The 26,549-nt window shown below is 39.6% G+C and overlaps 1 protein-coding gene across 1 annotated transcript in view; it reads left to right on the top strand.

Moving 5' to 3' along the window:
* The window catches only part of CLSTN2 (calsyntenin 2), a 216,698-nt gene that overhangs the window by 57,189 nt on the left and 132,960 nt on the right, over positions 1–26,549 (top strand). Inside the window, exons 5-6 of the mRNA XM_036744084.1 lie at positions 12,388–12,573; positions 25,981–26,229. Coding sequence (XP_036599979.1) covers positions 12,388–12,573; positions 25,981–26,229 — 435 coding nt within the window. The remainder of the gene's footprint in view (positions 1–12,387; positions 12,574–25,980; positions 26,230–26,549) is intronic.

Here is a 26,549-nt window from a genome sequence, read left to right as displayed (position 1 = left end):
TTTAAGAGTGTAGAGGAATCCTGAGTCTAAAAAATTTGGGAACTGCTGGTTTAGAGGCCAAGATGCATAATAGATAGAACTAGACTTAGAATCAGGAAGAACTTTGTTTGAATCTTTCTTCAGGCACTTACTGGTTAGTTGTATGAACTTAGACAAATTATTTAACCATTCTGACCCTCAGTATCCTCATTCCACCTTGCTGTTAAGACTATACAATGTACTTTTAAAACTATATACTGGTATACAAATGTTTTATTTATTAATTATTATCTATTGAGTAGATCATTCCAACTCAATGGAAACTTTAAGTCTTGGAACTCTATAATATGAGTAAACAGGGCACAAGGTTCAAATCTCCATTTAATATTTGATCTAGAAGGAGCCATAGGTGTCATCTGATGCAATGCCTTCATTTGATAGCTCCCCCTTATCTTAACATATCCTTATACCAATCTTTTTATTCAAGTTCTGCCAATATCCTTTTTTCTAGCAATACAGAGACTTAGAACTGCTAAGATCAGGAAGAGGTGAAGGCTCAGGCACATTCACTTTTCAGGAGAAAAAAAGAGTGTGTCTTTCAGTCAGCCTGTCCCAATTTGTTTTTATCATTTTATCATTTCCGATCAGAACAATGTAATAATAACTCTCAATCTTTGGATTACAAGGGCCCCCTGAAGGCTTAGATTTCCAGCAGTCACAGATTCGATTTTACTCTAGCTCCAGGAAGATAATGTGAAAATATCAGTTGATTAATATTTTCCTGATAAGAAAACACCTATTTCTAAATTTCACAAGGGTTATAATAAAATAATCACAGTTCTAAATCCTTGATCTGCAGAGATTGGCTCCAGATCTTATACAGCTGGTCAGTGTTCTCAATTTTAGAAATAAAATATTTGTGGATGGAATTAACCCAACGATGGTTGTTCTTTTTCTTTCTTTTTCTCTTTCATTTCTTGAAATTCCAGCCACAATGATCAGTTTACCTCCAGCCATCTTTATAAAATCTAAACACTTTCTCAAGAGCACAAGTCAGCTAGGTGAATGATTTACCAAATCATACAAACCAGTGAGTAGAACATTCTCAAAATAAACCTGGGTGGTCAGAACAATGATACGTTGTAAAATAAATGAGGGGAATTCCAAAAGCACAAGACTTCTATGTGAAATGATCAGTCAGCTCTTAATTCATTGGCCAACTTTAAAACCAAGGTAGCATAATTCAGTGAGATAAGCAAGCGACATGGTTTCTGATTCTGACTCATCCACTAACAACTTGTGAGACCTTATACAAGTCATTTAAGTACTCCTGTGCCCCATTTTCTTCATCTGTAAAATAAAAGTTTACCCAATTTAAAGTCCCTACTGCCTTAAAAGTTCTCTGATTCTATGTCACCACGAGATAGCACTGTTAGCCTCTAACCTGAGCCTGTGTAATGGTAATGATTAGGTTCTGGGTGGTTTACATACTCATACTAACTAGGAGTTTTGACACTATCATGCTAGCAGAATTCCTGAGAGGTAGTTCTAAGCTCTTTGGTTCTCAAAGAGTGATGTCAATTTTGAAAATAAATGACCAAATTGCTCACGGAGGTTACAGACAAGAAGTCTTTTTTATTCCATTGGAGGAGGGAAATGAGAGAAATTATTATTTCTCTCTTAAATTAATAACCAATTATTGAATTAGGTCTAATGTTATCCCCTTCTATTTCCTCATTCCCTGTAGACTATTCAGTCAGCCTTTGAAGGGCAGGACTGATAAAGAAATGAAATCATAGACAGACACAGACCCTACCGGATATGTCTTAGATTTGATCAGAACTTAGATCTGATCAAAAGGTAAAGAGATTCTAGTGAAATCTAACCCACTGTGTTATAGTCAGCCAGTTCTAGGTAGAAGTGCCCCCCCTTTTGTCTAGATCTCCCTAAGTGGGGGTAGTCTGGATAAGAGATAAGTCTCTTTGTCCAAGACTGAGTGATGATCAGTTAAATCCCCCAGCCCCTCATTAGAACAATCCCAGTTCTCATTATAATATTCATTGTCATAAATTGTTAGCCAATCAGAGTTGATATCTACCCTCAGGAACACCCATTTTTCTGAGGGCATATTGGTTTTGAGCACATTCCATGAAGGGTCTTTGGTTTGGGAGAGATGGTTAAATGATCATCCTTTTATTAATTACTAGCATAATTAATTACCTAGAAACCATGTCTTGAACTTTTTATACATCACAGAAATTAGACATGCATGCTAAGGTCTACTCTAATATTGAGCAGACCCATTTCAGCAAGGCCAAGCCTTGATACATAGAGCAGTGGCTAGACAAAGAAATACTCAGTGAGCTGTAACCGGCGTAATGAGAGGGTAACAGTGCTCAGTACAGCACAAAGGAAAAGGAGTTTAGACAATACAACACAGTTCACAACTGATAGATAATGTACAATTGGGTCACTCATTAGGTAAAGACAGGATTCTGGCAAGGCCTATATGTTGTGAAGTGCTATTCCCCATTTGTAGTATGGGGGTGTCATGTGGTTCAAAGGAAGGCAGAATAGATATCACTAGCCTCTTCTCTCCCCACACTTCTCCAAAGGAGACGTTAATTCCTGCCAGGAAGAAAAGCAGGTAGCTAGGGATCAGAGACTACTACTCTATTCTCTTCAGAGAGAAGGGGTACCAAGCTAGAATTTTATCTATCTGCTCACTTAAATATTACTAGTCTAGGTGATGCTTTAGTTTCAAGCTGATTTCTTATTACTGTTTTGGTATTGGGGGAAAGAGGATCCCAAGCTCTGTATCTGAGGTTTGACTCTTTTCCCTCCAAATACCAGTTCCATAATGAACACACATAGCAATTACCAAAATATGATTATCCAAGTCAGTAACAAAAGAGAAATCAAAAAATATACATATGATAATACATGCCAGACCATACAAAGTGGCAAGAAGGTAACTTATCTCAGCAAAGAGGAAGTTTCCTGAAGTCTCTAGTGTAGCAAGCTGGGGATAGAGACATGATGGAGACAGCCAGCTTCTCATGCCAACTTCCTGCCAGATCTTTTTCCTTCAGCAATGTGAAGTGGGGTTGGCTCTTATCTTTCAAGGCTGAAAGCTAGAAATGCTGGAAATGACCCAAAGAAAAATCAAAGAAGACTAGAGCTCTCCTGTTCTCCCCAACTCTACCCAACCCTTCACTCACAGCAGGACATTCATCTCCACCAATGAAGAGAGAGCCCCATACCAGTGGTCTTTGGGACTGGGATCTCTGGACCTAGAAGTCAGCTATTCCTTTTCACAGTATGCCTGACTTGGGATAGAAAGTTTTTTGTTTGTTTTCCATTCAATGTTGTATTATAGGCAGGGATCTCTGACTTCATCTCATCAAAACTAGCTCATTTGTGGAATAGAGATAGTGAACATAGTGACAGAGCTTGGCAAGGAGAGCCACCATCCATTTCACTTTGATCTTTACAACTTCCATGATTTGGCACTTCCAGTGGTACACTTACTCTATTACTCCACGCTTATGGCCTCATTGATCAATGCAAAAAGAGAGAAAAGAGGGAGAGTATCACAAAAATGAAATCACATCAAAATTAGTGCTTGTCCCAGGTATTTGCACACAACTGTAGCTCTATGGTCAACAAAATTATAGGCATCCTCTGGAAAAGCATTGAGAACAAAACAAGAAACGCCCTCATCTCTCTGCACAAAAAAAGAGCCAATAATACCTGGAATATTGTATCCTGTCCTGGTTATCAATGGACATCAATGAGCTAGAGTTACCCCCTGCGAAGGGCATCTGAAGTGCTCAAGGTGAATAGTACACTGATCAAGGCCATCATTTTCTCCCATCTGGAAACGACGAAGGTTCAGGGGAACATGATTAAAAGCTATAAAATCAGAAGACAGATAATAGGATTTTAAACAATAAACATCATCTAATCTAACCCTTTCAGTTTACAGATGAGGAACCTGAGATCCACAGAGGTGAAATAACTTATTCAAGGTCACATAAGCTCTAAGTGGAAAATATACATTCGTTCTCTGTCCTCTGGCCCCTAGGCTAGTTCTGCAGCTCTGTGCTGCCCCTGTCATTTACCATGGGTAATGGTCTGTTCAAAGAATCAAAATCCCAAACTATTCAGAAAATAAAGGAATCTTCCACAAGGTCGGGGAATTAGGTAAGGTGCACAGAACAACCCATATTCCTGCCTCTTGGATATCTCTTCAGTCCTTGCTCTTTTTGCCCTCACCTGTAATTCACTACATGCCTGCACATACACACACACACACACACACACACACACTCACACACTCACACTAACCACATAGACTGTAACAGAGCAGAAGACTTTCACCGCTGCCATCGAAGCTTTGGGTCGTTGTTTCCTGATTGTAATTTTCTTTGTTCATGTTCTTCACTCTGCCATAGATGCCTTCCCCCACCATCTCCAGAGAGATGCTAGAGTATGGAAGAAAGAGCCCTCCATTTTCAGTCAAAAGACCAGCAACCCGTGTTTGAAAACTGGCTCTGCCTCTTGCTCCTTATGTGCGAATAGGCTGTATGACCTATGAACTCCCTTCCACCTCTAACTCTACTACCTTATGACCTCTTGTTCTCTCCATTTTACAAGACCCAGCTCTTGCATGCAAATTTTTCCTGAGACCTTTGAGTTGGAAATATTCTTTTCTCCTTCCAAATATATTATCCAATTTCTTTTGTATTCACCATGTCCTCTTCTGAGCTATGGTTGTCTGTATGCTAGCCTTTTACCTATGGGAGACAGTGTGGTGTAGTAGAGATAAAACTGAATTTGGAAACAGAGGAGCTGGCTCTCTACTTACTACCTGTATTACCTTGGTCAGGTCACTTAACCTCTCTACACCTTCACTTCCTCACCTGTAAAATAAAGGTTAGTCTAAATCACCTTTAAAGTCCCTTCCCTCTCTATGTCAGTGATATTTTGATCTTCTACTAGATTTCTAAGATCCCTGGGGGTAGGGATTATATATTATGTGGGGGTTTTTTTGGTTTTGTTACATACTTTTTTGTATCTCACCCAGTTCTGTACTCTGTTCATTCAGTTAGTCAGTAAGCATTCACCCAGTGCTTACTGCATGCCAGGCACTGTACTAAGTACTTGGGATATAAAAAAAAGGCACACACATGGTCCCTGTCCTCATGGAGCTTACAGTGTAGGAGGGAGACAACACATAAACAACTATGTGCAATGAAGATATATAGAGCAGATGAAGGTATCTGAAAGAGTAGGCATTAGCAGCTTTGGGGGAGGGGGGACTGGGAAAGGCCTACTATAGAAACTGGGCTTGGAGCTGCCTTGAAGGAAGTTGAGGAAACCAAGAGACAGACAGAGGCAAGAGGACAGAGTATTCCAAAAATGGGGGCCAGCCAGTGAAAAGGCACCAGATTGTGAGAGGCAGTGCCATGTTGAAGCGCATGAAGAAGCCCAATGCCCCTAGGTAGTGAGAGTAACCTCGATGATGATTCAGCAAAGGAAGCTGAGGAACAGTCAGACAACTAGATACTTAATAAATATTTTAATTGAATTTGATGGCATTTTGGAAGCAGGGTTGACCCTGGCAGAACTTTAAACTGTCAGAAATGATGTTCAAATTCTATCTCCCCTTTCTCCACTCTGGCATCCTCTTTTCTCCTTCCACTCAGGCTATGCTTTGCATTCCTGTGTTCCATATACCTTTTCCCCTGTCCTCATCAAGCCACATTCTCAGAAGCCCCATTATTCCTATTACTTATTTCAAGGTTTTTCTAAGAGGAGCAAAAGAATGAACTCCAAAATGCTGAATGTCAGTCATTGAATAACTGAGGTGAGGAGAAGGAGCACTGTTTCTTTGAGAAGACAGTCACCATAGATGCTGCTTACTCATGAGACGTGGCCTATGTAGGTTACTGAATGCCAGGGTTTATCTGAAGATTGCATGATCCCATGGGCGAATTCCAGCTCTGTTACATTTCTCAGTCTTGTTGGGGTTGTGAAAGAAGTAATAGGACCCTGTAATTTCAAATCTTCTCTGTTTTTCCCAAAGGGCCTGAATAAAAGAGTAAAAGTAGTTTTACAAAGGTGATTGGGGAAAATTTCTATACATAATTATCCTAGGCATTATGGTGTTCTGGAAAATTAAGTTTTCCTAAGAAAAGGAAATCAATTAAAGGCTACTTCAATGACCACTTCTACCTGAGGAGAAGGGAACTACTTAAAATGACTAGCATTGCTTAGTGATTTCCAATGGACATTCTCATAATGAATATACATGAGGAACTCTGAAACCTGATGAGAATAATAGAGACAGAAAAGAACTTTAGCCTTTATTTCTGATAATTCCTCTAGTGAATATTGTATTTTTAAAATTAAACTTTTTTCAATCAACATATATCTATCTTTTCTCCCTCTGGCTTCTCCACTCCCCATTGAGAAAGAAAGAAAAACAAAATCCCTATTACATATAGAGAAAGAGTCAGTTAGGTGGCACATTAGAAAGAGCACTAGTCTTGGAGTCAAGAGGACCTGAGTTCAAATCTGACCCCAGATACTTACTAGCTGTGTGACCATAGGCAAGTCACTTAACCCCACTTGCCTCCAAATATATATATAGACATATATATACATACATGCACATATGTATACACATACATATGTATATATGTATTACATGTATATATATGTATTACATGTATATATAAAATCAAGCAAATTATGAGTAAGTCTTAGAATTCAAGAATCATATAATATAAAAACAGCATCCATCTCATTTTACATATGAAGGAGATTATGCTCAAAGAGGTGCTAGTCACATAGCTACTCCGTGCCAGGGGCTGGACTAGAATCCAATTGTCAGATTCCCAATTCAGTGCTTTTTTGTCAGAAAGGGAAGCAACAAATAGATGCAAAGACTAAAAGAGTGATGTTAAGTCTCTAGTAAAACACCGAAATAGATGTAGAGGTAAAGTCCATTTCTTCAGCATCACTGCATCTGAATTAAATACTGCTGAAAAGTCTTAGATCCAAAGCGAGAAGGGATTATCAGCAGCCATCTATTCTAGTCCCCTTATTTTACAGATGAGGAAATGGAGGCTTTGGAAGGTTAAATAACTTGCCTGAGACCAATCAATCAATCAAAAAACATTTGTTAAGTGTCTGCTATGGTCTAGGTAGGAACTGTGCTAAGTTTGAGGATTCTAAAAAGGCAAAAAATAATCCCTGCTCTCAAGGAGCTCACAGTCTGACGGGGAGACGACATGCAACTATATAAATAAGACATACACAGGATAGAATGGACATAATGAAGAGGGGAGGAAGGCACTACCATTAAGAGAGACTGGGAAAGGCTTTTTGTAGAAAGTAAGATTTTATCCGGGGTTTGAAGGAAGCCAGGAGATAGATATGAAGAAGGAGAGAAATCCAGGCATATGTCACAGCCAGTGAAAACATCCAATCAGAAAATAGAGTATCTTAGTAAGAACACAAGAGTACAAAAGGAAGGAAGAAAGAGGACACCAGAGTGAAGAAAGGGGAGACAGAATTTGAACATAATTTCTGACAGTTTAAAATTCTGCCAAGGTCAACTGTGCTTCCAAAATGCCATCAAATTCAATTAAAATAAGTATCTGGTTGTCTGACTGCTCCTCAGCTTCCTTTGCTGAATCATCATCGAGGTTACTCTCACTACCTAGGGGCATTGCGCTTCTTCATGTGCTTCAGTGTGGCACTGCCTCTCACAATCTGGTGCCTTTTCACTGGCTGGCCCCCATTTTTGGAATACTCTGTCCCCTTGCCTCTGTCTTTCTCTTGGTTTCCTCAACTTCCTTCAAGGCAGCTCCAAGCTCAGTTTCTACAGTAGGCCTTTCCCAGTCCCCCCTCCCCCAAAGCTGCTAATGCCTCCCCTTTCAGATACCTTCATCTGCTCAATACATCTTGATCACACATAGTTGTTTACGTGTTGTCTCTCTCCTATACTGTAAGCTCCATGAAGACAAGGACCACGTATGTGCCTTCATTGTATCCCAATGTATTTAGTATAGTGCCTGGCATGCAGTAAGCACTGGATGAATGCTTACTGACTAACTGAATAAACAAAATACAGAGGAGTTTATATTTGATCCTTAAGACAATACGAAGCCACTAGAGTTGAGGAAGAGAAAGGGTGACATGGTTAGACCTGCATCTGCACAGTCATATCTATCAAATCAACTTGACAGCTGAATAGAGGGTGGATTTGAGTGGAGAAAGACTTGAGGCAGGGAGTCCAAGCAGAGGAGTACTGCAATAGTCCTGGGATGAGGTGATAATGGACTGCATTGGGGGGGGGGGTGATATTATCAGAGGAGAGAAGAGAGAGTACACAAGAAAGGTTATAAAGGTAGAATCAGCAGGACTTGGTAACTGGTTGGATATAAGGAGGTGAGAGAGGGTGAGGAGTGGAGGATGACATCTAGATTGTGAGCCTAGGTGACCGGGAGGATGGTGGTAACCCTCAACAGTAATAGGGAAGTTAGGAAGAGGGGAGGGCTTGGGGAAAATATATAATGAATTCCATTTTAGACATGTTGTGTTTAAGTGGTCTACGGGCCATTCAGTTCAAAGTATCCATTAGGCAGTTAGACACATAAGACTAGAGGTCTTACTGGATAAATAGATCTGAGAATAATCAGTATAACAATGATAATTGAATCCATGGGAGCTAATGAGATCAGCAAGTAGATGTACTCTGTCGAGAGGGAAGAGAAGAGAAGCCAGGACAGAACCTTGGGGAATACCCACAGCCACACAGGTATGCATTAGAGGCATAATATGAACCTGAGTCCTCTGTCTCCAGAGCCAATGTTCTTTTCATGATCCCAATCTGTCCTTCTGTCTTTGTCAAGTAATCTAGATTAAAAAGGAAGTAGTTTTGAGACTATAGTTGGGTAACCTCTCTTTACAACAATGGAAGAAAGTCAAGTGAAAAACTTTATTAAGAAATAGTAAGAATTTTGTGAACCAGTGTTGCTATAAATCTCTTGAATCCAAGATTCAAAGAATTTCTTTATTTGATTGTATTATAAAACAAAGAACTTATGACTTGACACTGGAAAGACACAAATATTTGTTTGGGTCAAGAATGCTGTTTGAGTCTCTGCCAAAAATATCCTTCCTGCAGAATGATAGTGAGGCCTGTTCATGATTCAGTCTCTCCCTCTATTTGCTTCTCCTCTGCTTCAAATTTCTTCATCTTCTATATTATCTTTAACAAAAGTCTTCATTTGAAAATATGGACCCCAAAGATATATTGGATTCCATGCCGTCTTGGGAAGGGTGGGGGGGAACTCAAAATTATGTGAAACTGAGTGTTGTAAACTAAAAATAAAAAATCTTAATTATAAAAAATATATAAATAAAAGAAAAAATGAAAATATTGACCCCAAATCAAGAAATAAATTAATATATTAAAGAGTAAAGAAACTTGTCTCAATATAAATTAACTTTGTATTTTCAGCTATATCCTACTGTTCTTCTATGCTTTAGCTCAACTGGAGTGTTTGTCATTCATTAAATATACTATATTCTCTACTGCCTCTATACCTTAGCTCAGTCCTTTTTTTCCTTCTGGAATGTCCTTTACCATATCACCACCTTTTCAAAGTTATATCTTTTGAGACTCAGTTCATAATATTTCCTCTTACATGATGCTTTTCCTGATTATCCCAGAAGTGAGCTCCTACCCCTGGGAAAGCACTGTGTCCTTATCTTTCCTATGGTACTTATCACATTCTGCTTTGTATTATAAATAGTTAACTGTCCATGTGTCTATTCTTTTGGGGCAGGGCAGGGCAATTGGGGTTAAGTGACTTGCCCAAGGTCACACAGCTAGTACATGTGTCAAGTGTCTAAGGTTGGATTTGAACTCAGGTCCTCCTGACTCCAGGGCCGGTGCTCTACTCACTGTGCCACCAAGCTGCCCCAATGTGTCTATTCTACTGTACTAAATTGAAAGCTACTTGAGGACAGGACTTTGCATTATATGTCTTTATGTTCCCGACAGTGTTTATCACAGAGGCCTGTCACATGGGTTGTTTCCAGTAAATGTGAATGAGTGAATTATAAAAATAATAATGATAGTCATCATAAGAAACAGAAATAACTGCTAATAACAAGAACCCAGAAAATGACTTCTATAGGTAAAATTCATATTCAACAAGCCTTTGTTGTTGTTTTTTTAAACTATTCTTGAAAAGATAGCTTCTGGATACTGTGAAAGAACACTAGAAATCATACACAATTTGTTTTATTAAAATATTAAGATTTTCTTCTATTTTTTTGCCTACTGGTTAAAATCAAGCTGCTCAAGGTATATTGCTATGCAAAGCTACTGAAATTATTGCCTATACAATTTTTAAAAATTGATTGACAATTTTGTTTTCACATAACAGATACCTTACAAAGCCCCCTACATGGTACACTCCCCCAAAACAGTTTACAGATTGTTAACAGAAAGGAAGGTTTTATCTTTTAACTTTGATGGTATGTTATTACCATTAACCAGTATATTTGACCAGAATTCTGTTACCTCTCAATATTGCCTTCTTTTTTACACTGAAGCCATTTTGAATGTCATCTAGTTTACTTTACAAAGAATAAAGAAAAATTTCTTTTGCCTCTTTTCTTCACTCAATATCACGTCTTAACCCATTTTTCCAAGTTCTCCATATTTGTCTTTCTTTACAATGCAATAATGTTATGTTACATTAATATAGCATAAATATGAATATTTATCTACGTATCAGTCTTTTCTTGTAGTCAATAGCTTCCTTGTGATATAGTCCCAGAAGTGGAATCTCTAATATGAACAATTGAGTAACTTTTGGTTGCACTCTTTCACAGCAGGCCCTGCCAGTGCTTTAAAAAGGAGTACCCCCATCTTTTATTGTCCTTGCTAACTTGATATGGGCAAGATGATATCTCAGGATTGTTTTAATTTGCATTTTCTTCTTCCTAATAATCGAGCAAATTTTAATTGTTGTTGATAGCTTATATGTCTTTTTTTTAACAGCTAGATATTTGTAACTTTTGACCACTTGTCTCTTGGTGTGGGCTGGGAATCTTAAAACTTGATGTCAGTTCCTTGTAGATTTTGGATGACAGACTTTTATCAGATAAATTTAATGAAAAACTTTTCCCCAAATCCATGTCTTTTATTCTGATTTTTCATCTGGTTTTTTAAAAGCACTTTGGTGGCCAGGTTTTATATATTTGGCCAAATGTGGCCATGTATTCAATCCTGCATCTTAGTGTGCTTTTTTATTAACAGGAGAGACCTAAGTTTCATGATATATAAAACAGATATTCTAATACATGACCCACCTACCTCATAGGATGGGAATGAACATGAACTAGTTAATGCCTCTGGAAATCTTTGAGCTTCTCAGAAGAAACCTGCTACAAAAATCTTAGAGGAGGAGAAGAAAGAGAACAAGAGACATTTGAAAACTGACTAAAATGAAGCTTTATTATGTATATGTGTCACCACCCAGGGACAGAGTCTTCTGGGGCCATACTGCATCCTTTGCACACAACTATGGGAAGAGGAAGTCAGTTTCTTCTTTTCTTCTGACCCCAGTTGCAGACATCATTGGCAACTAAGGAGAAAGGAGGGAAAAGAGAAAAGAATTCACTTATTGCCTTGTCTTCTTTGTATAGGAAAGCTGGTTTTCCTTCAAAAATAACAAATCAGAGAATGCTGATTATTGGTCTTCCCCATTCCTTTGTCTGAACTTTGAACATCAAAGAACATGAGACCAAGCTGTAACATCTGTGTGGTCTCTTATTCTGAAGTATTCTAAGCATTCATTTTTAAGATCCTGATACCTGTATGAAAACAAAAAGATATGATACAGGCATGCCAGAATGTATCTCACTATCTCTGATGAAGGGATTAGGACACTATCTCTTTAACCTACAGTCAAAATTAGCTAAAAATACTAAACTAGCGGGCACCCTGGTGATAAAGCTCACAGCTGAATTCTAGCGACAAGACAAGTACTAAAACTCACACATGAGGTGCCTGGTGGTTTTCACACCAATGGAGTGAGAACCAAGTTAATGTATAAGTTTAGTGGTTAAGTCCCTGGAATCAGAGGTTATCCGAAAAGTTGCAGATCATCTTGGTTGCTTCTTTCTCATTTCAACCCAGGTACAATTTTGGTGTGTGTGAACTAAATGTGCCCCGTTCCCCTTACAGATCATGTGATTTGAATTGTGTTTTATGAAGTGGTGATTTAGTTGAATGAACTAATGTAGAAACAAGGTAGAAATCTTAACTCAGATTCTAATCATTTTCCCCCTTCCTTTTCCTTTTTTTTAATTCAGACTGGGCCAAGAGAATCGAGTACAAGCCTGGTTCAGGGAGTATGCCCTTGTTTCCCAGCATCCACCTGGAAACTTGTGATGGGCCCGTTTCCTCCATCCAGATAACCACAGAACTACAGACTAATTCCATTGGAAAGGGCTGTGACAGAGAGACATACTCAGAGAAATCTCTTCAGAAGTTATGTGGTATGTTCTTCCTTTATTTTTCCCATAAATAACTTTTCTAAAAAATACGTACGCTAATCAAAATACTTGATCAGACTTTTCAAGTGTATTCTATTACATCCCTTGTGTTTCACTTAGAGAAACAAGTAGGATGGTGAAAGCCATCTTTGAAGATGACTACAGATGCAGAGACAGAAAGGCAATGTGGTCATAGTAGGAAGAGAATTACGACCAGGAAGCCAAAAATTTCGATTTTAGTCCCAGCTGCATCACTAGCATAATGTCTGACTTTGGACAAGTCATATCTGCGGGCACCAGTTTCTTCCCTTGGGAAATGAAGATGGTGGTCTAAATAACCTTTAAGGACTTTTGCTGCTTTAACATTCTATGATCCTATGAAAGTGAAAGCAGGAAACTGAGGCAAGGACTAACTCATTAGTTCTGGTTCCTCACAACTGACAATAGGGGAATTCCCTAAAGCTCTGGAATGCACCTCCCCAATGTAGGATGGTGATGTTAATGATGAAAATCATATAGTGTTTTAAGGTCTGTGAAGGACTTTGTACATACCACTTCACTTAATTCTCATAACAACCCTGTGAGGTAAATGTTATTATTATCCCCATTTTCCAAATAAGAAAACTGAGGCTGAGAGAAGTTAATTAAATGTTAATTAAATCACAACTAATAAGGATCTGAGGTAAAATTCAAATTCAGGTTTCCCTGACACCAAGTCCAGTCCTGTATCCACAATTTAAGCAGTTCCAAAGCCATATGCATTTGGTGAGAACCACGTCCTTCACTTTCACAGCCAAAGTCAGGAGAGCAAACTGTCTAACACAGATACTTAGAGTGTGGAGTCCCAGGCACATGGAGGAGGGAGAATAACTACCTGGGCTGTGAAAGCAAGGCATTTACTTATGACTGCTACCTTCTTTGAAGCCATTAGGCTTAGCTGGTGAGAATCAGCATTGGAGACCTTTTTTGATACTATTGACCTTATCTGTCTTCTTGCCACAACGTAGCAGAGATCAGTTATTGAAGAATAGAAATTCCGTGTATTTACCTTGCCAAAATCTGGATCAGGAATAGAGAACAATGGAATTCTCTGCCCCACTCAGTTCCAACTGTAGGTAGCAAGAAGACATCAGGATGCTGGTCTGAGCTAGTTAAATTGCTAGCAATGGCAGACACTGCTAAGAATTGATCTCAAACTGGTTTTATCAGGCTTTTGTCTGAGGTTGTGACTCTGAGGCTCCATCTATTTATACTCTCCATAAATGACATGTGAAGAAAACAATGCTTTCACAAAATAAATCAAAAGGAATATATCTCTTTCAATTATCTGCATGTTTCAAGAAAAAAAAGGATGGGAGGCACTAAATTATTGGGAAAATTGCCTCAAATTCTCCACTTCCCTTTGCTGGCAGAGATGCAGCTTTAAAATCTTTGTTTTACTTCAAACAACTATCCTATTTCAGTCCCTCTTGACCTGAAATGTCTCTTGGGGAAAAGAGCCCACACACCACCACGAGTTATAGTTATTTTCAAACCTGCTCTGGCTAAGAAGGAAATGATGAAATCAGCTTGTCACAGATCAGATGAGTCCTCAGACATAAGCCTGTGCTTTGATTTTGAATGTTCTTGGAGGGAGATGAGGAGATATGGGGGTTGAGAAGGATTATCGGGGAAAAGATGCTAAAATTGTATCAGGGCATGTTAACACAGCTACATTTAATCTTTGTTGCCAACCTCTTTATCCTCATATGAAGGCTGCTTAATTCACTCTGGAAAAGTTTCCTCAAGGAATGACCTTATTCAAACAGTCATAGGAAGAAACTCTTTGAAAAAAAAGAAAGAAAGAAACTTGCATTTCTCTCCCAGTGACACGGACAGCAGTGCTACCTTGATCAATTATGGAGAACTAATTGGGGGAAAGGGGATTGTGTATGTGTCTGATGTGCCTTGAAGTACCCTTTTGCATCTTCTAATTAGGAATCTAATTTATGAATTACAGAATGAGGTGGCTTGGGAGGCTAGAGAAGGCAGGTGAGAAACGTATTAAAAATGCAGGGTTTCTGTTTTGCTTCCTCTAGACTTTGTTTTCATAGATGTAGCTTATGCTACATTGAGGATGTAGCATATGCTACATTGAGGATAGAAGGTACACTATATCACATTCAAAACTGGGTCATTCTAATGGCTATTAACCTCAAAGGAATATGTTTGACTCAAGTTAAAAACATTTCCTTGCTTTATATAGATGGGAAGGCAATCCACGGGAAAGGCTTCCAATCAGGACACTTCTGTGACCCATGGGAACCTTGAGAAGATGCCTCTGATAGATCATGGAGTCCCGGGTTTCCAAGCTTCCCTTGGCCAATTTTTGATGGGATGTTTTAAATTCGTGTGGTGAGATCCATAGTAAGAGGGAACATGTCATTGGAATCAGTGTGGTGTGATGGAAGGAGAGCAGGACTGGGGTCAGAAGACAGGTTTAAGTACCTGTCCAGGTGCTTTCTAGTTTATGTGACCTAGTTATGTTGTCCTCAGTTTCTTCTACCATAAAAGGAGGGGAATAGACATGATGATTTGTAAGGTCTTTTCTCATACATTTCGTCGTAATAAGAGGAAAAAGGGTAACTTGTGTATTGCATGTCTTGCATGCATCCGAGTACGTCTGAATATATTTGTCTTGGTGTGTTTTGGAGTATACGTATGTTATGTATATATGTTTATCTTTATGTAAGTATAATGTTGCTAGATGTGGGGTATGAGTGGACAAGTTAGCAAGAAAGAGTCAGTATCCCTTTGTAGCTCTATATTCCTCTTTTCCCATCATTTTCTAAGCTCACTGATATATTTCAGACTGGAAAATTTGCGAAAATCCTTATTTTGGGCCATCTCTAACGAGTATTGTAGTCTGGAAAAAAAAATCTCTGGGTTTTTAGCCTTTCTGGTGATAGCCTATGTCTGTTCTAGAGTCATCCCCTGATTCCTGCCTGTGCCCCCTTTTCTTGAACCTCCTGTAGCTATAATCTTGTATGCCTTGGACCTTCTGAACTAGAACCATTAAGCTTCCCAGATAATTGGCACCTTCCTGCCTATGACAACAGAGATGAGAAACTACTCATCTGTTCTTAAGTGAAATTCTGCCCTTTCTTATAAAATGCTTGGCCCTCTTCAGTGTCCCCAAGCTGCCCTAATACATGGAGTGAAGATAGACTATGAAGTCCCATTCATCTAAATGGAGATAGCCGTCTGTAAAGTTGTCAAGTGCTGGAAGCTGCCTCTCTATCACGAACTACTCATTCTTGTCATAGCCAAAAGTCTGAGGTTCTGTGGTGAAGTCCCTGATTTTATCCTTTCTCCATCCCATTTTGGCGGTTTGTTGCCCTAGTTTGGGGGAAGATGCTGCCCCACAATTACTCCCTTTTTCACTCTCTTCGACATCTCCAATTAAGTTATGTGCCTTCTCCTCAATGTCAAGTTAATGGGGCTGGTGCATTTAGTACCGACAAGCTCATCTAATTCTGTGAAGTCTCTTTAAGTTCTAACAACATACATGATGATGATGGAGGCAGTGTAACGTCAATCAATCAACAAGCATTTGTAAAGGATTTTTATTTGAAAAAGAATTGTGATAGTCACTGGTCATACAAAGACAAAAAAAATTAAGTAGTTCTCTCAAGGAAGTTACATTCCATAAAGGAAAACCACAGTACGTAGTTCTAGATTTGAATTCAGAGGACTTGGGTTCAAATCCTGGATCTTGCTACCTGTATTACCTTGAGCAAGTCTATTACCCTCTATGGTCCTCAGTTTCCTTATTTGTAAACTAGGCAATCCAGACTCAGTAATCTCTTTCATTCCTTTCAGCTCTAAGTCCTCTGATCCTATGATAACATTCATTCTCCAAATACTTCATAGCTATCCAAACGTATTCAGAACAAGCTATTCTGAGATTTCCTTTTGTCAAAAAAATACAGTTGCAGCATTGGCTCATGAGAGTCAGAAAATGAACAGAAAAGTATTTATCAAATAAATCTGTGGGCTGGGCATTGTGCTAAGTATTGAGTGCACATATGCAAGCAAACATAATAGTTCCTGCCTTCAAAGATATTGCTCTAGGGTTACAGTGTTAGGCAGACAATAGGTGCTAGGCTAAAATGTGCCAACTGATTTCTTGAATGGAGAAATGGGTGCATCTGTTAATAGATGTAACAGATAATGATCTGTTACTTGGGGTGGCTCCTCACATCCCTTCCCCACATGCAACGTTTCTGCTAAGTGCCCCCTTTTTGTATCTTCCACTTTTAGCACAGGGCCTAGCACGTAGTAAACACTGAATAAATATTTACTGAATTGAATTGAATGTCCTACCCTAAGACAATGGGGCTTGTTAAAAATGGGCAAGGCTCAGAAGGTAGACCTGAATATGCAAACTGAATTGAAGCATTTAAGAAGTTATCTAGATAATTCAAGAACAAACCAGATTTTACTAAATGAAATGCCTGTTGGAACTAGTTTGGGAAATTATTTTAATTTTTCAGGTTCTAGCCTAGAAGTTTTATTAAAGTTATTAATAAACCCTGTTCACCAAGAATTCGGATTCAGGGGTTGAAGGAATAGACCACTTTAGCTTGGATTGTATGTTAGGAAAAATTCATATTTCGTATTTGGATTCAGTTTGGACTTCAGCAGAGTAGTATAGTTCATTCTGATATGTGGTTTACAATTTAGCTTTGGTGTGAGATATTAAATGCTTAAACATCATTTCCTGAAACATCCAGGAGAGTGAGCTCAAAGCATCATTGGTGGCTGGGTGTTTGGTTTTTTGTTCATTTTTCTCTTTTCTTCAAGGATCTGTGATTTCGTTTGTGGGGTACTCCTATAATCTTTGCAGATCACAACCTATTCACAACTGAGAGGACATTCTTCATGAGTTGCTATGACTGAAAAACATTTGATCACCTGATGGTCAACCCTCTGGTGATGAGCCTTTCCAAACTTAACTAGCCTAGTCTTCAGAGAGCAGGTATACACAGTCCATGACTAAGCCCAGATGCTAAGTAGGACCTGACTGGGTTTGTGCTTTACTGACATAGAAATACTATGCCACAATGAGGCCTCATGGTATAGGACTAGAAAATTCTCTTGAATTCCTCAGATAATACTTTTGGTTGCTTTACATATATTGACAAGCAGTCTTTAGTAAAGCATAAACATGGACACAGTGATAACTTTCCTGAGGATTTTTGTTTTTGATTTGTTCCATATTGAAAAATCTATTTAAATCCTATCTTGAACAAATGGCTTTTCCCCAATTTCCCCAACTTCCAGTGTTTCCCCTCTGGAATTAACTCCCATTTATACTCTATGTATGTATGTGGGTGGGTACATGTGTATACACACATGCATGTATATATTTATATATATGTATGGTTTCTATGTACATAATTGTTAGTATGTTGCCTTCATCACTAGAATGTGAGTTCCTTGAGGGCAAGGACTATGTTTTTGCCATTTTTTTTGTATCCCTAGCACTTAGCACAATGCCAAGCACATGGTAGATGCTTAATAAGTACTTGTTGACTGAGATGAATATGGGATGTAGTTCATCTCTCTGGGATCTTGAAACCCCTTGACTTGTATTTCAGCATCTATGACAAACTGAAAGGGCAGATTCATGTGCCTGGAATTACCCCAAGAGAAGTTGCTCTGTCTTAGACAGACTCCTACTCAGGAGGTGTCCAATGGAACAAAGGAACTCACTGATTTACTGATCAGAGAAATGGGCTCATCGATGATCTTTTGCTTAGGCTGGCTTCTTATACAACATCCCCACATGGGATACTGCCTTCTGTTGAATAGCCCGTGCTAACAATGGGAAATATTATAAATGTGCAACACTTATAAAGTCTGACTAAATATGCAAACTGAATAGGGGCATAGATAATGGATAATTGAAGCCAAAACTAGGGACTTAACCCAAATGAAATTCATGTCTGGTCATGGTGGGAATGCAGAGAGCCCTGGAAATGTGAGTAGCAGTCATATTCTTATTTTAACAGCTTAAGTCACTTTGATTCAGTTCAATAAGTATTTTCTGGGCTTTAATCTATGCTGACCTCTATGATAATCATCCTGAAGTACAATTTTAACCATGCCACTCCCTTGTTCAAAGGCTCCCCATTTCCTACCACATCAAATCTTAATTCCTTCACATAATTCTTAAGTCCTTTTACAATCACAGCCCAACCTATCTCTCCAATCTCATTTCCCAAAGCTCTTTAGCCTATAACTTTCATTCTAGTCAGAGAAGTCTTCCTTCTCCCTCTGGTACAATGGAAAGAGCACTAGATTTGAAGTAAGGAGACCTGCGTTTATGCCCTGACTCCAACATTTCTTAGCTGTGGATGACCCAAGGGTATGATGGAGCCAGCTTGAACCAGCTAAAGAGAAACACTTGTTGAATTTTCATTGTAAGCATTTACACCTCCAAAACTGGCAAATGCTACAAATCAAGGCTTAATTTATTGTTTGGTTGCTTTTCTAGACTTAAGAAAGTGATGGAGAAAATGTTAATAATGCAGATTCATATTTTTATTTTATTTATTTTGTTTGGAGGCAATCGGGGCTAAGTGACTTACCCAGGGTCACAGAGTTAGTCCAACACCTGATTTTAACTTAAGTTCTCCTGACTCCAGGGCTGATGCTCTATCCACAGCGCCACCTAGTTGCCCCAACAATGCAGATTAAACTTAAAAATAAATCATGTATACATTTGTTCCCCCTCCCCTCTCCCAGAGAGCCAATTGTTAAACAGTTACCAGTTACTCCAGGCTGTAGCCATGGGTTCTTTACCTTTCTGTACCAGTTTCTTCTTATGTAAAATGGGATAATAATACCTGCCAGGAGAATACTCTTTTTTTGTAATAAATTAAGCTGTTTTACATCATACTCAATTTTTGAATATGTACTAATCTTGTCAATCCAGGGAGACTACAAGTCCCTTCAGGGCAAGGATCACAATTGATTATTCTGTATCCCCCACAACATCTAGCAAAGAGCAACATGTCAAAGAATGCAGCAGGCATTTGCTGAATCTGTGTTAGTTGATTGAGAAGCTATATCCTTGGCCATACATGAGAAGTTACTAAAAGACTCTATGGAACTCAGGTACTCTTGGATATTCCCTACTTTTCCCTCTCCTAATTCATGTCTTGCTAACTCTAACATAGCATACAAGTAGGGATGTAGCTCACGCTCACATGAACAGTCTGGGAGGACCATTCTAATTCCTTTCACTTGTCTTTCTATTTCTCTCTTCCCACCTAAAGTCCCACCCTTTTTTTTCTAATTAAAGGGGCCATCCCTTGACTCCTTAAAGAGGTCTATTCCCTGAATGAGCCTTACCTCACTCAAAGTGAGAACCAGAAAAGGCCTTAGCCTAAAAGAGCCAATGTCTCCCATTGCATCTTGGGCCATCTCCAATTGTCCTGATGAATATCTGGTCACTGGCTCCAGATGGCTCTAGAGGAGAAAGTGAGGCTGGTGACCTTGCACAGCCCTCCCTCACTCAAATCAAAGTCACCTGCAAGTCATGCCATCATTTTCCTGATGTCATGGTCCTCTTCAAAAATGCAGGACAAACACAACAACAACAGCAACCTGCCCTGGACTAGTTCCAGATGAACACAAAGTGGTCTTGTAATTTGAATTTTAAGACCAATGGACTCAGAAGAATCACGACTCCATTTGGTTCTAAAATTCCTTCCCTTGGGCAATTGTTGGCTTCCTCCAGGGCTACCGTAGTCACATACTCATAAAACCTATAAACATCTGATAACATTTAGAAAGACCTTCTATATCATTCAATCTAATGAACATTTATTAAATGTCTACTATGGGCAAGGAACTATTCTAGCCCTAAGGATACAATGACAAAATGATAAATAGTCCCTGCCCTCAAAGGATTTACATTTTACTAGGAGGGTACAACATGAAAATAGACATACACACACACACACACACACACACAGATATATGTGTGTGTATATGTATATATACATGCATGTGTGTATATATGTATATATATGTATGTGTGTGTATATGTGTATGTATATTATATATAGTGCTAACAATTAAGGGCATCTGGAAAGGCTTACTGTAGGAGAATCATAAAGGAAGCTAAAGATTCTAAGGGGTGGGATGAAGAGGGAGTATATTCTAGTCAATCAACAAGCATTTTTGATGACTACCACTTATTAAGTACTTACTATATGCCAGGTATTGTGTTAAGTGCTGGGAATATAGAGAAAGGCAAAAGCATGCCCTCAAGGGCATGCTGCCCTCAAGGAACTCACATTCTAATGAAAGTGAGAACATGAAAAAAAAATCCAGTATAAATGTGAAGCAATCCCAGAGGGAAGGCATTAGTCATGCCTTGTGGAGGGGGAAGAGGGAAAAGACTGATTAAGGCCTCCTACAGAAGGCATAAGGACACCTTTGCAAAAACACAGAGATGGGGGATGATATGCCATGTATGAGAAACAGCTAATAAATCAGTTTGACTGAAATGGAGAGTGCATAAAATGGAATACTGTGCAATAAGCCTCGAAAGTAGTTGGGAGCCAGACATGGAGGGCTTTACATGACAATCTGAAGAGTTTTTATTTTAATCCTAGAAGTCATGGAGAGCCAATGATGTTTCATGAGTAAGACAGTAACAGGGTCCAATCTGTTCTTAAGAATCCTCACTTTGCAACCGTGTAAAAGATAGTTTGGAGAGGGGAGAAACTAAAAGTCTCTAGTCATAGTATCATAGGATTTAAAACAGTCTTACAGATGGGGAAATCAAGAATCTCCGAGATGAAGGGGGTTGCCCATAGCTGTACAGGGAACAAGGAGCAGGGCCAAGAATTCAAACCCAGGTCTCCTGATTCCGAATCCAGTGTTCTTTCCAACTGTGCCACTTTGACTTAAGTTAACATAGTCTGGCTGGCCCCAGAGGGACCGCCATGTATGATTCTTTATCATTTTCAAATGAGCTTCTTAAATACACACTGATGAGCAGATGATGTGATTCAGACTTTGCAAAATGACAACTCATGTTTATAAACTGCATTCCCTTGAGTCTGGGTTGGGGAGGACAGAAGCTGACGCAAAAATCTTGAGAGAGCACAGCCCATTATTTTTCATTTTAGTGCACCAAGAAATGAAAACACATTTTTGAAGTTTATGATCGTCTGCACCATCTGGGTAAATTGAGTTTGATGTTTTCAAATAGGTAACATCTGTGTGTGAGGTAGTGCAACCTGCTGTTCTACCCACAATTAGAGATACCTTAGCAAGCAGAGACTGTCCTTGTGCAGGGGAGTCTAAAGAGAGAGTTGCTAATGGGAGTACCCTGCCAAGTTAACACTCCAAGTTTCAATAAGAATCTGATATGAAGAATAAGTTCTATTGAAACACGGAGCACCTGGAGCAGAAAACATTCAGTAATGAGGTTGGACTTGCCCTGGTAGCGAGTTGGAAACGGTGGAGCTGCATGCTAAATGAAGAGCGAGAAGAGACTAATGTCTGGTTGGAATGGCACTTGCAAAGTGCCAGCTTGGGGGGAGAAAAACAAGGCAGTTATTGAAGTGCATCTTCATCAGGCCCAGGGTCCCTTCTCTGCCCTTTTCTTTCCTTTCAAGGTGCTGTCTTCTTCTATCCTCAGGCACCCAATGCCCCTGTACCTTCCTTCCTATTCAAATCTACTCTTCAGAAAAATATAAATACACTTAGGCTGAGCTCATAATGAGGTAGAAGGCCCAAAATGTTGCTGCCCTTTGGGGGTGTTTATATTTCAAAAAAGGACAAAGTTTCAAGCCAGTGAAATGAAACTCTAAGGGTAGAAGTTCAAGTAAAAGCAAATATGATTATGGTAGTAGAAAGAAACTGCTGGAATCTCTTCTCAGAGATAACCACTCTTAAGGATAACATAGATAAGACTAGCTGCCTATGGTTGAATCCCATAGGGAACCACACAAACTAACATATGCATCGCACATATAATGTAATGAAGGAATAGAAACCTGATACTACTGTAGCTGCAGGAGCTACCTGGAGACCTTGCCCCGATCTGACCCTGTGACCACTGAAATATATCTTTGTGATGCTGCTAATTATTCTAACTCTTTCTGGAGGATGTATCAAAGCAAGATAATCATAACCACAATTAAAGCTCTGTTATTATCTTTAAATGTTGCTCATAAGAGACTGTTTTTGAGGCTAGAATTGAAGATCATGTTTCAGGACTGTGTTTCCCCTAACATCCCCAAATCTCATTTGTGGGGAGGTATGTACAGCTAGAGGGATCTGGAACAGCCTCATGCAGGAGGTGATGTGAGCTTACTTTTGAAGAAAACTAGGGTTTCTGAGGGGCAGGTAGGTGGCACAGTGGATAGAGTCCTGGGCCTGGAGTCAGGAAGACTCCTATTTCTGAGTTGAAATATGGCCTCAGACACTTACTAGCTCTGTGACCTTGGGCAAGTCACCTAACCTGGTGTGCCTCAGTTTCCTCATCTGTAAAATGAGCTGGAGAAGGAAATGGTAAACCAGTATCTTTGCCAAGAAAACCCCAAATGGTGTCACAAAGAGTCAGACATGACTGAACAGCAACAATATCTGTTCTATATCAGGTCACAAAGAGTCAAATATGACTGAAATAATGGAACAACAAAAGGGATTCTGAGGGATTGCAAGGTATGATTCCATAGCTCTAGCTAGCCTTATATGTAAGAAAAGGAGGTGACTGCTTCTGGAGTGGTGCGATTATAGGATACAGAAATAATCTTTGTCATCCCAATCCCACCTCATCTGCTCCTCGAGGCTTAAAACTCCTTCAGTGAGGGGTAAAGCTTTTCATTTCAAATTAGAATTAATGTTTAGGGTACAAATACCCCTAGGAAAGTGTCACCATCTTTCCAGTCACCCAGGCTCATTTTTTAACAATCTAGCAGTTTAGAGCGTCTAGAGAAGAAAAAGAAGGCAGCCCAAGATAAAGTCTTAGGAAATACTCACAGTTATGGGGTATGATATTTGATTCACTTCTTTAAAATCCTGTCTATTCTAGCTTTGACATATTCCTTGTGTCTATTCCCTTCTTTCCATCCCTCTTGCTACTCTTGACCTCTCTGGTCTACTGAAACAGCCTCCTAAATCCATCCAACAAGCATGTATTTGGTGGTGTTGTGGGTGTGGGTGTGTGTGTACTTACCTCATTCATTGCCAGACAAATTGTCCTAAATCACAACTATAATCATGCTGGCTCCTACAGTATCACCTACTGAGAAAAGTCCAAATTCAGGATCCCCAAGTGTCAGAGTCGAAAACCACTCGTGCAACCATGTAGTCCGACCTACATCCAAAAGGGAATCCCCTCTACAACGCATCAAAAGGCATGAAGATCTTGAGTGGAGAGCAAACTACTGTCTCCTGAGACATCCCATTCTAGCCTTAGAAATTAGAAACTAATTAGAATGAGTTTCTAATTATTAGAAAATTTCAGCTTCCAGCTGTTGCTTCCAGGTCTGTACTGAGAAGTGACACTAAACAAATCACATCACATTTCCGCATGATAGCCCTTCAGGTTTGTAAAGGCAGCTATCATGCTTCCCTGTTCAAGTTCTTTCTCCAAGTTAAACACCCCAAATCCCTTAAACTGAATTGTATATTTAGGCCCTTCACCATCCTGGTCACCTTCTCTGGTTGTTCTCTAAATTCTCAGTCTTTCCTAAGATGGGACACCTAAAATTCAATAAGGTACTTTGGCTGCTATCCAGTAATCGCTCTAGATAGACCTAGGAATAAATAACATTTTAACAAAGCCTAAGACTGCATTCTCAATCATAATTGGGCTTATGTTGAAATTGTGGGAGTAGTAGCAAGAGTAAAAGTGGTAGGAAAAGGAAGAGAAGGAGAAGGAGTGGTAGTAGTGATGGTGGTAGTAGCGATGGTGGTGATGGTACTGGTGGTAGTAATAGTAGTAATAGTAGTAGTTGTGTTAGTAGGCAAGCATTCACGTGCCGGTCAGAAGTGATAAAAAGACACTCTCAAGGTCTCTCTGAAGAGCTTTGGAATGGATTGAGAGACATGGGAGACACTGGCACAGGACCACCCAGCATGGCCCGCCCTCACCAGAGAAGGCACTGTGCTCTACAAGCAAAGCAAAAATGTAGTAGCTTAAAAGAAACACGAGAAGAGCAAATTTAGAGACATCTCCACTCCAATGTTCACATGGACTATTTGTGCCCAACCTGTGGTAGAGTCTTCCAAGCTCATCTGCCACAGTTGGACACACTGTACCTTGACCCTGACAGAGTGATGTCATTTTGATCCTCTTCAAGGATAAAGGACAAAACCATAGTAGAAGAGGTGGTAGTAGTACTAGAAGAAGTAGAAGAAGAAGGAGGAGAAGTAGTAGTGTAGTAGTAGGAGTAGTAGTGATGGTAGTAGCAGCAGCATTATATAGTACTTTGTTTACAAGACACATTACAAATGGTATCTCACTTTATTCTCATGGTAGATGTTATTATTATTTGCATTTTACAGATGAGTAAACCGAGGCAGGCAGAGGTTAAGTGACATACCTAGAAACTGTCTGAGGCTGGATTTGAACTCAGGTCTTCCTGATTCCAAACCTGGTGCTCTATCCAGGGCTGCGCCTAGTTGTCACCCTAAATCTACTAAAAATCCCAGATCTTTTTTCAGATGAACTGCTGCCTAGCCATATCTCCCCTTCTTACACTTGGGAACTTGACTTTGGAACCTGCATCAGACTTTACATTTATCCCTCCCCGCCCAACCTCATTGAGAAGGCAAGCAATTCGATATAGGTTATACATGTGTACTCATGCAAAACACTTCCATAACAGTACTAGGTGTTGCGAAGCAGTGATATCAAGCTCAAAGAGAAACTAGGCAGGGGGAGGGCAGAAAGGGGGAGGGAGGTAGCATGAGGATCCCCAAGGGCTGCATATTGACTTTAAAAAAACCACATGTTAACATTAATTTTGTTTATGTTATTTTTTTATTTTGTTAAGTATTTTCCAATTATGTTTTAATCCAGTTTAATCTATCCTCACACATGCTCTTGGAATGTTGCAGACCATGTGTTTGACACCTCTATTCTAAGTGGTAAAAGTTTTTGAGTCAGCTTTCAGATGGAGCACCAGTGGTCTTTAAGTCAAATAATCCTTTGTTTCTTGCCTTGTAGCCCTCCCTGAAGTATAATTCATCTCCTTTAGTATAAGGAGACAAAGAAGTGAGAGGTACAGGGATCTCCGTGTTGTTTGAGTGATTCCGTCCCTATGATCAAAGATACCAGGGCAGATATCTCAGATACAACCTTGGGCTCTCTTGATTTTGTATCCCCTACAGGAGCTTCCTCAGGAGCCATAGACCTCTTGCCTTCTCCCAGTGCGGCCACCAACTGGACAGTCGGACTTCTGGTGGATAATAATGACATGATCTTCAGATTCGACGGCAAGCAGGGTGCCAAGATTCCAGATGGGATTGTCCCCAAGAATTTAACAGACCAGTTCACGATCACCATGTGGATGAAACACGGCCCGAGCCCTGGAGTGAGAGCAGAAAAAGAAACCGTTCTCTGCAATTCAGATAAAACCGGTGAGTCCTTTTCATTTTGTGTGACCTCCCTCAAGAGTTCTGCTCTATAAGTTCTGAGGTGGGTGAGAAGGACCCCCAGTGTAAGCGATTAGTGAAAGGGAGAGTAGAGAGACAAGAGAGAACAATGACAGTGATGTGCTCTTCAATACGCTTACGTGCCCACGGGTACAGTGACATCAAAGGAGATGCTCCCTGACCCATCAAGAGACTGAGCCCGTTATCTCAGTCTCATCAGCACCAACTTCTTATCATCCGAGATAACAAAGTAATAATCCGTGAACCAGTACCATGCAACATGAAAGCTATAGGCCTTAGGTCTA

The sequence above is a fragment of the Trichosurus vulpecula genome, chromosome 2 (assembly GCF_011100635.1).
Source record: "Trichosurus vulpecula isolate mTriVul1 chromosome 2, mTriVul1.pri, whole genome shotgun sequence".
NCBI lineage: Eukaryota > Metazoa > Chordata > Mammalia > Diprotodontia > Phalangeridae > Trichosurus > Trichosurus vulpecula.
This window is presented reverse-complemented; position numbering and strand designations above follow the sequence as displayed.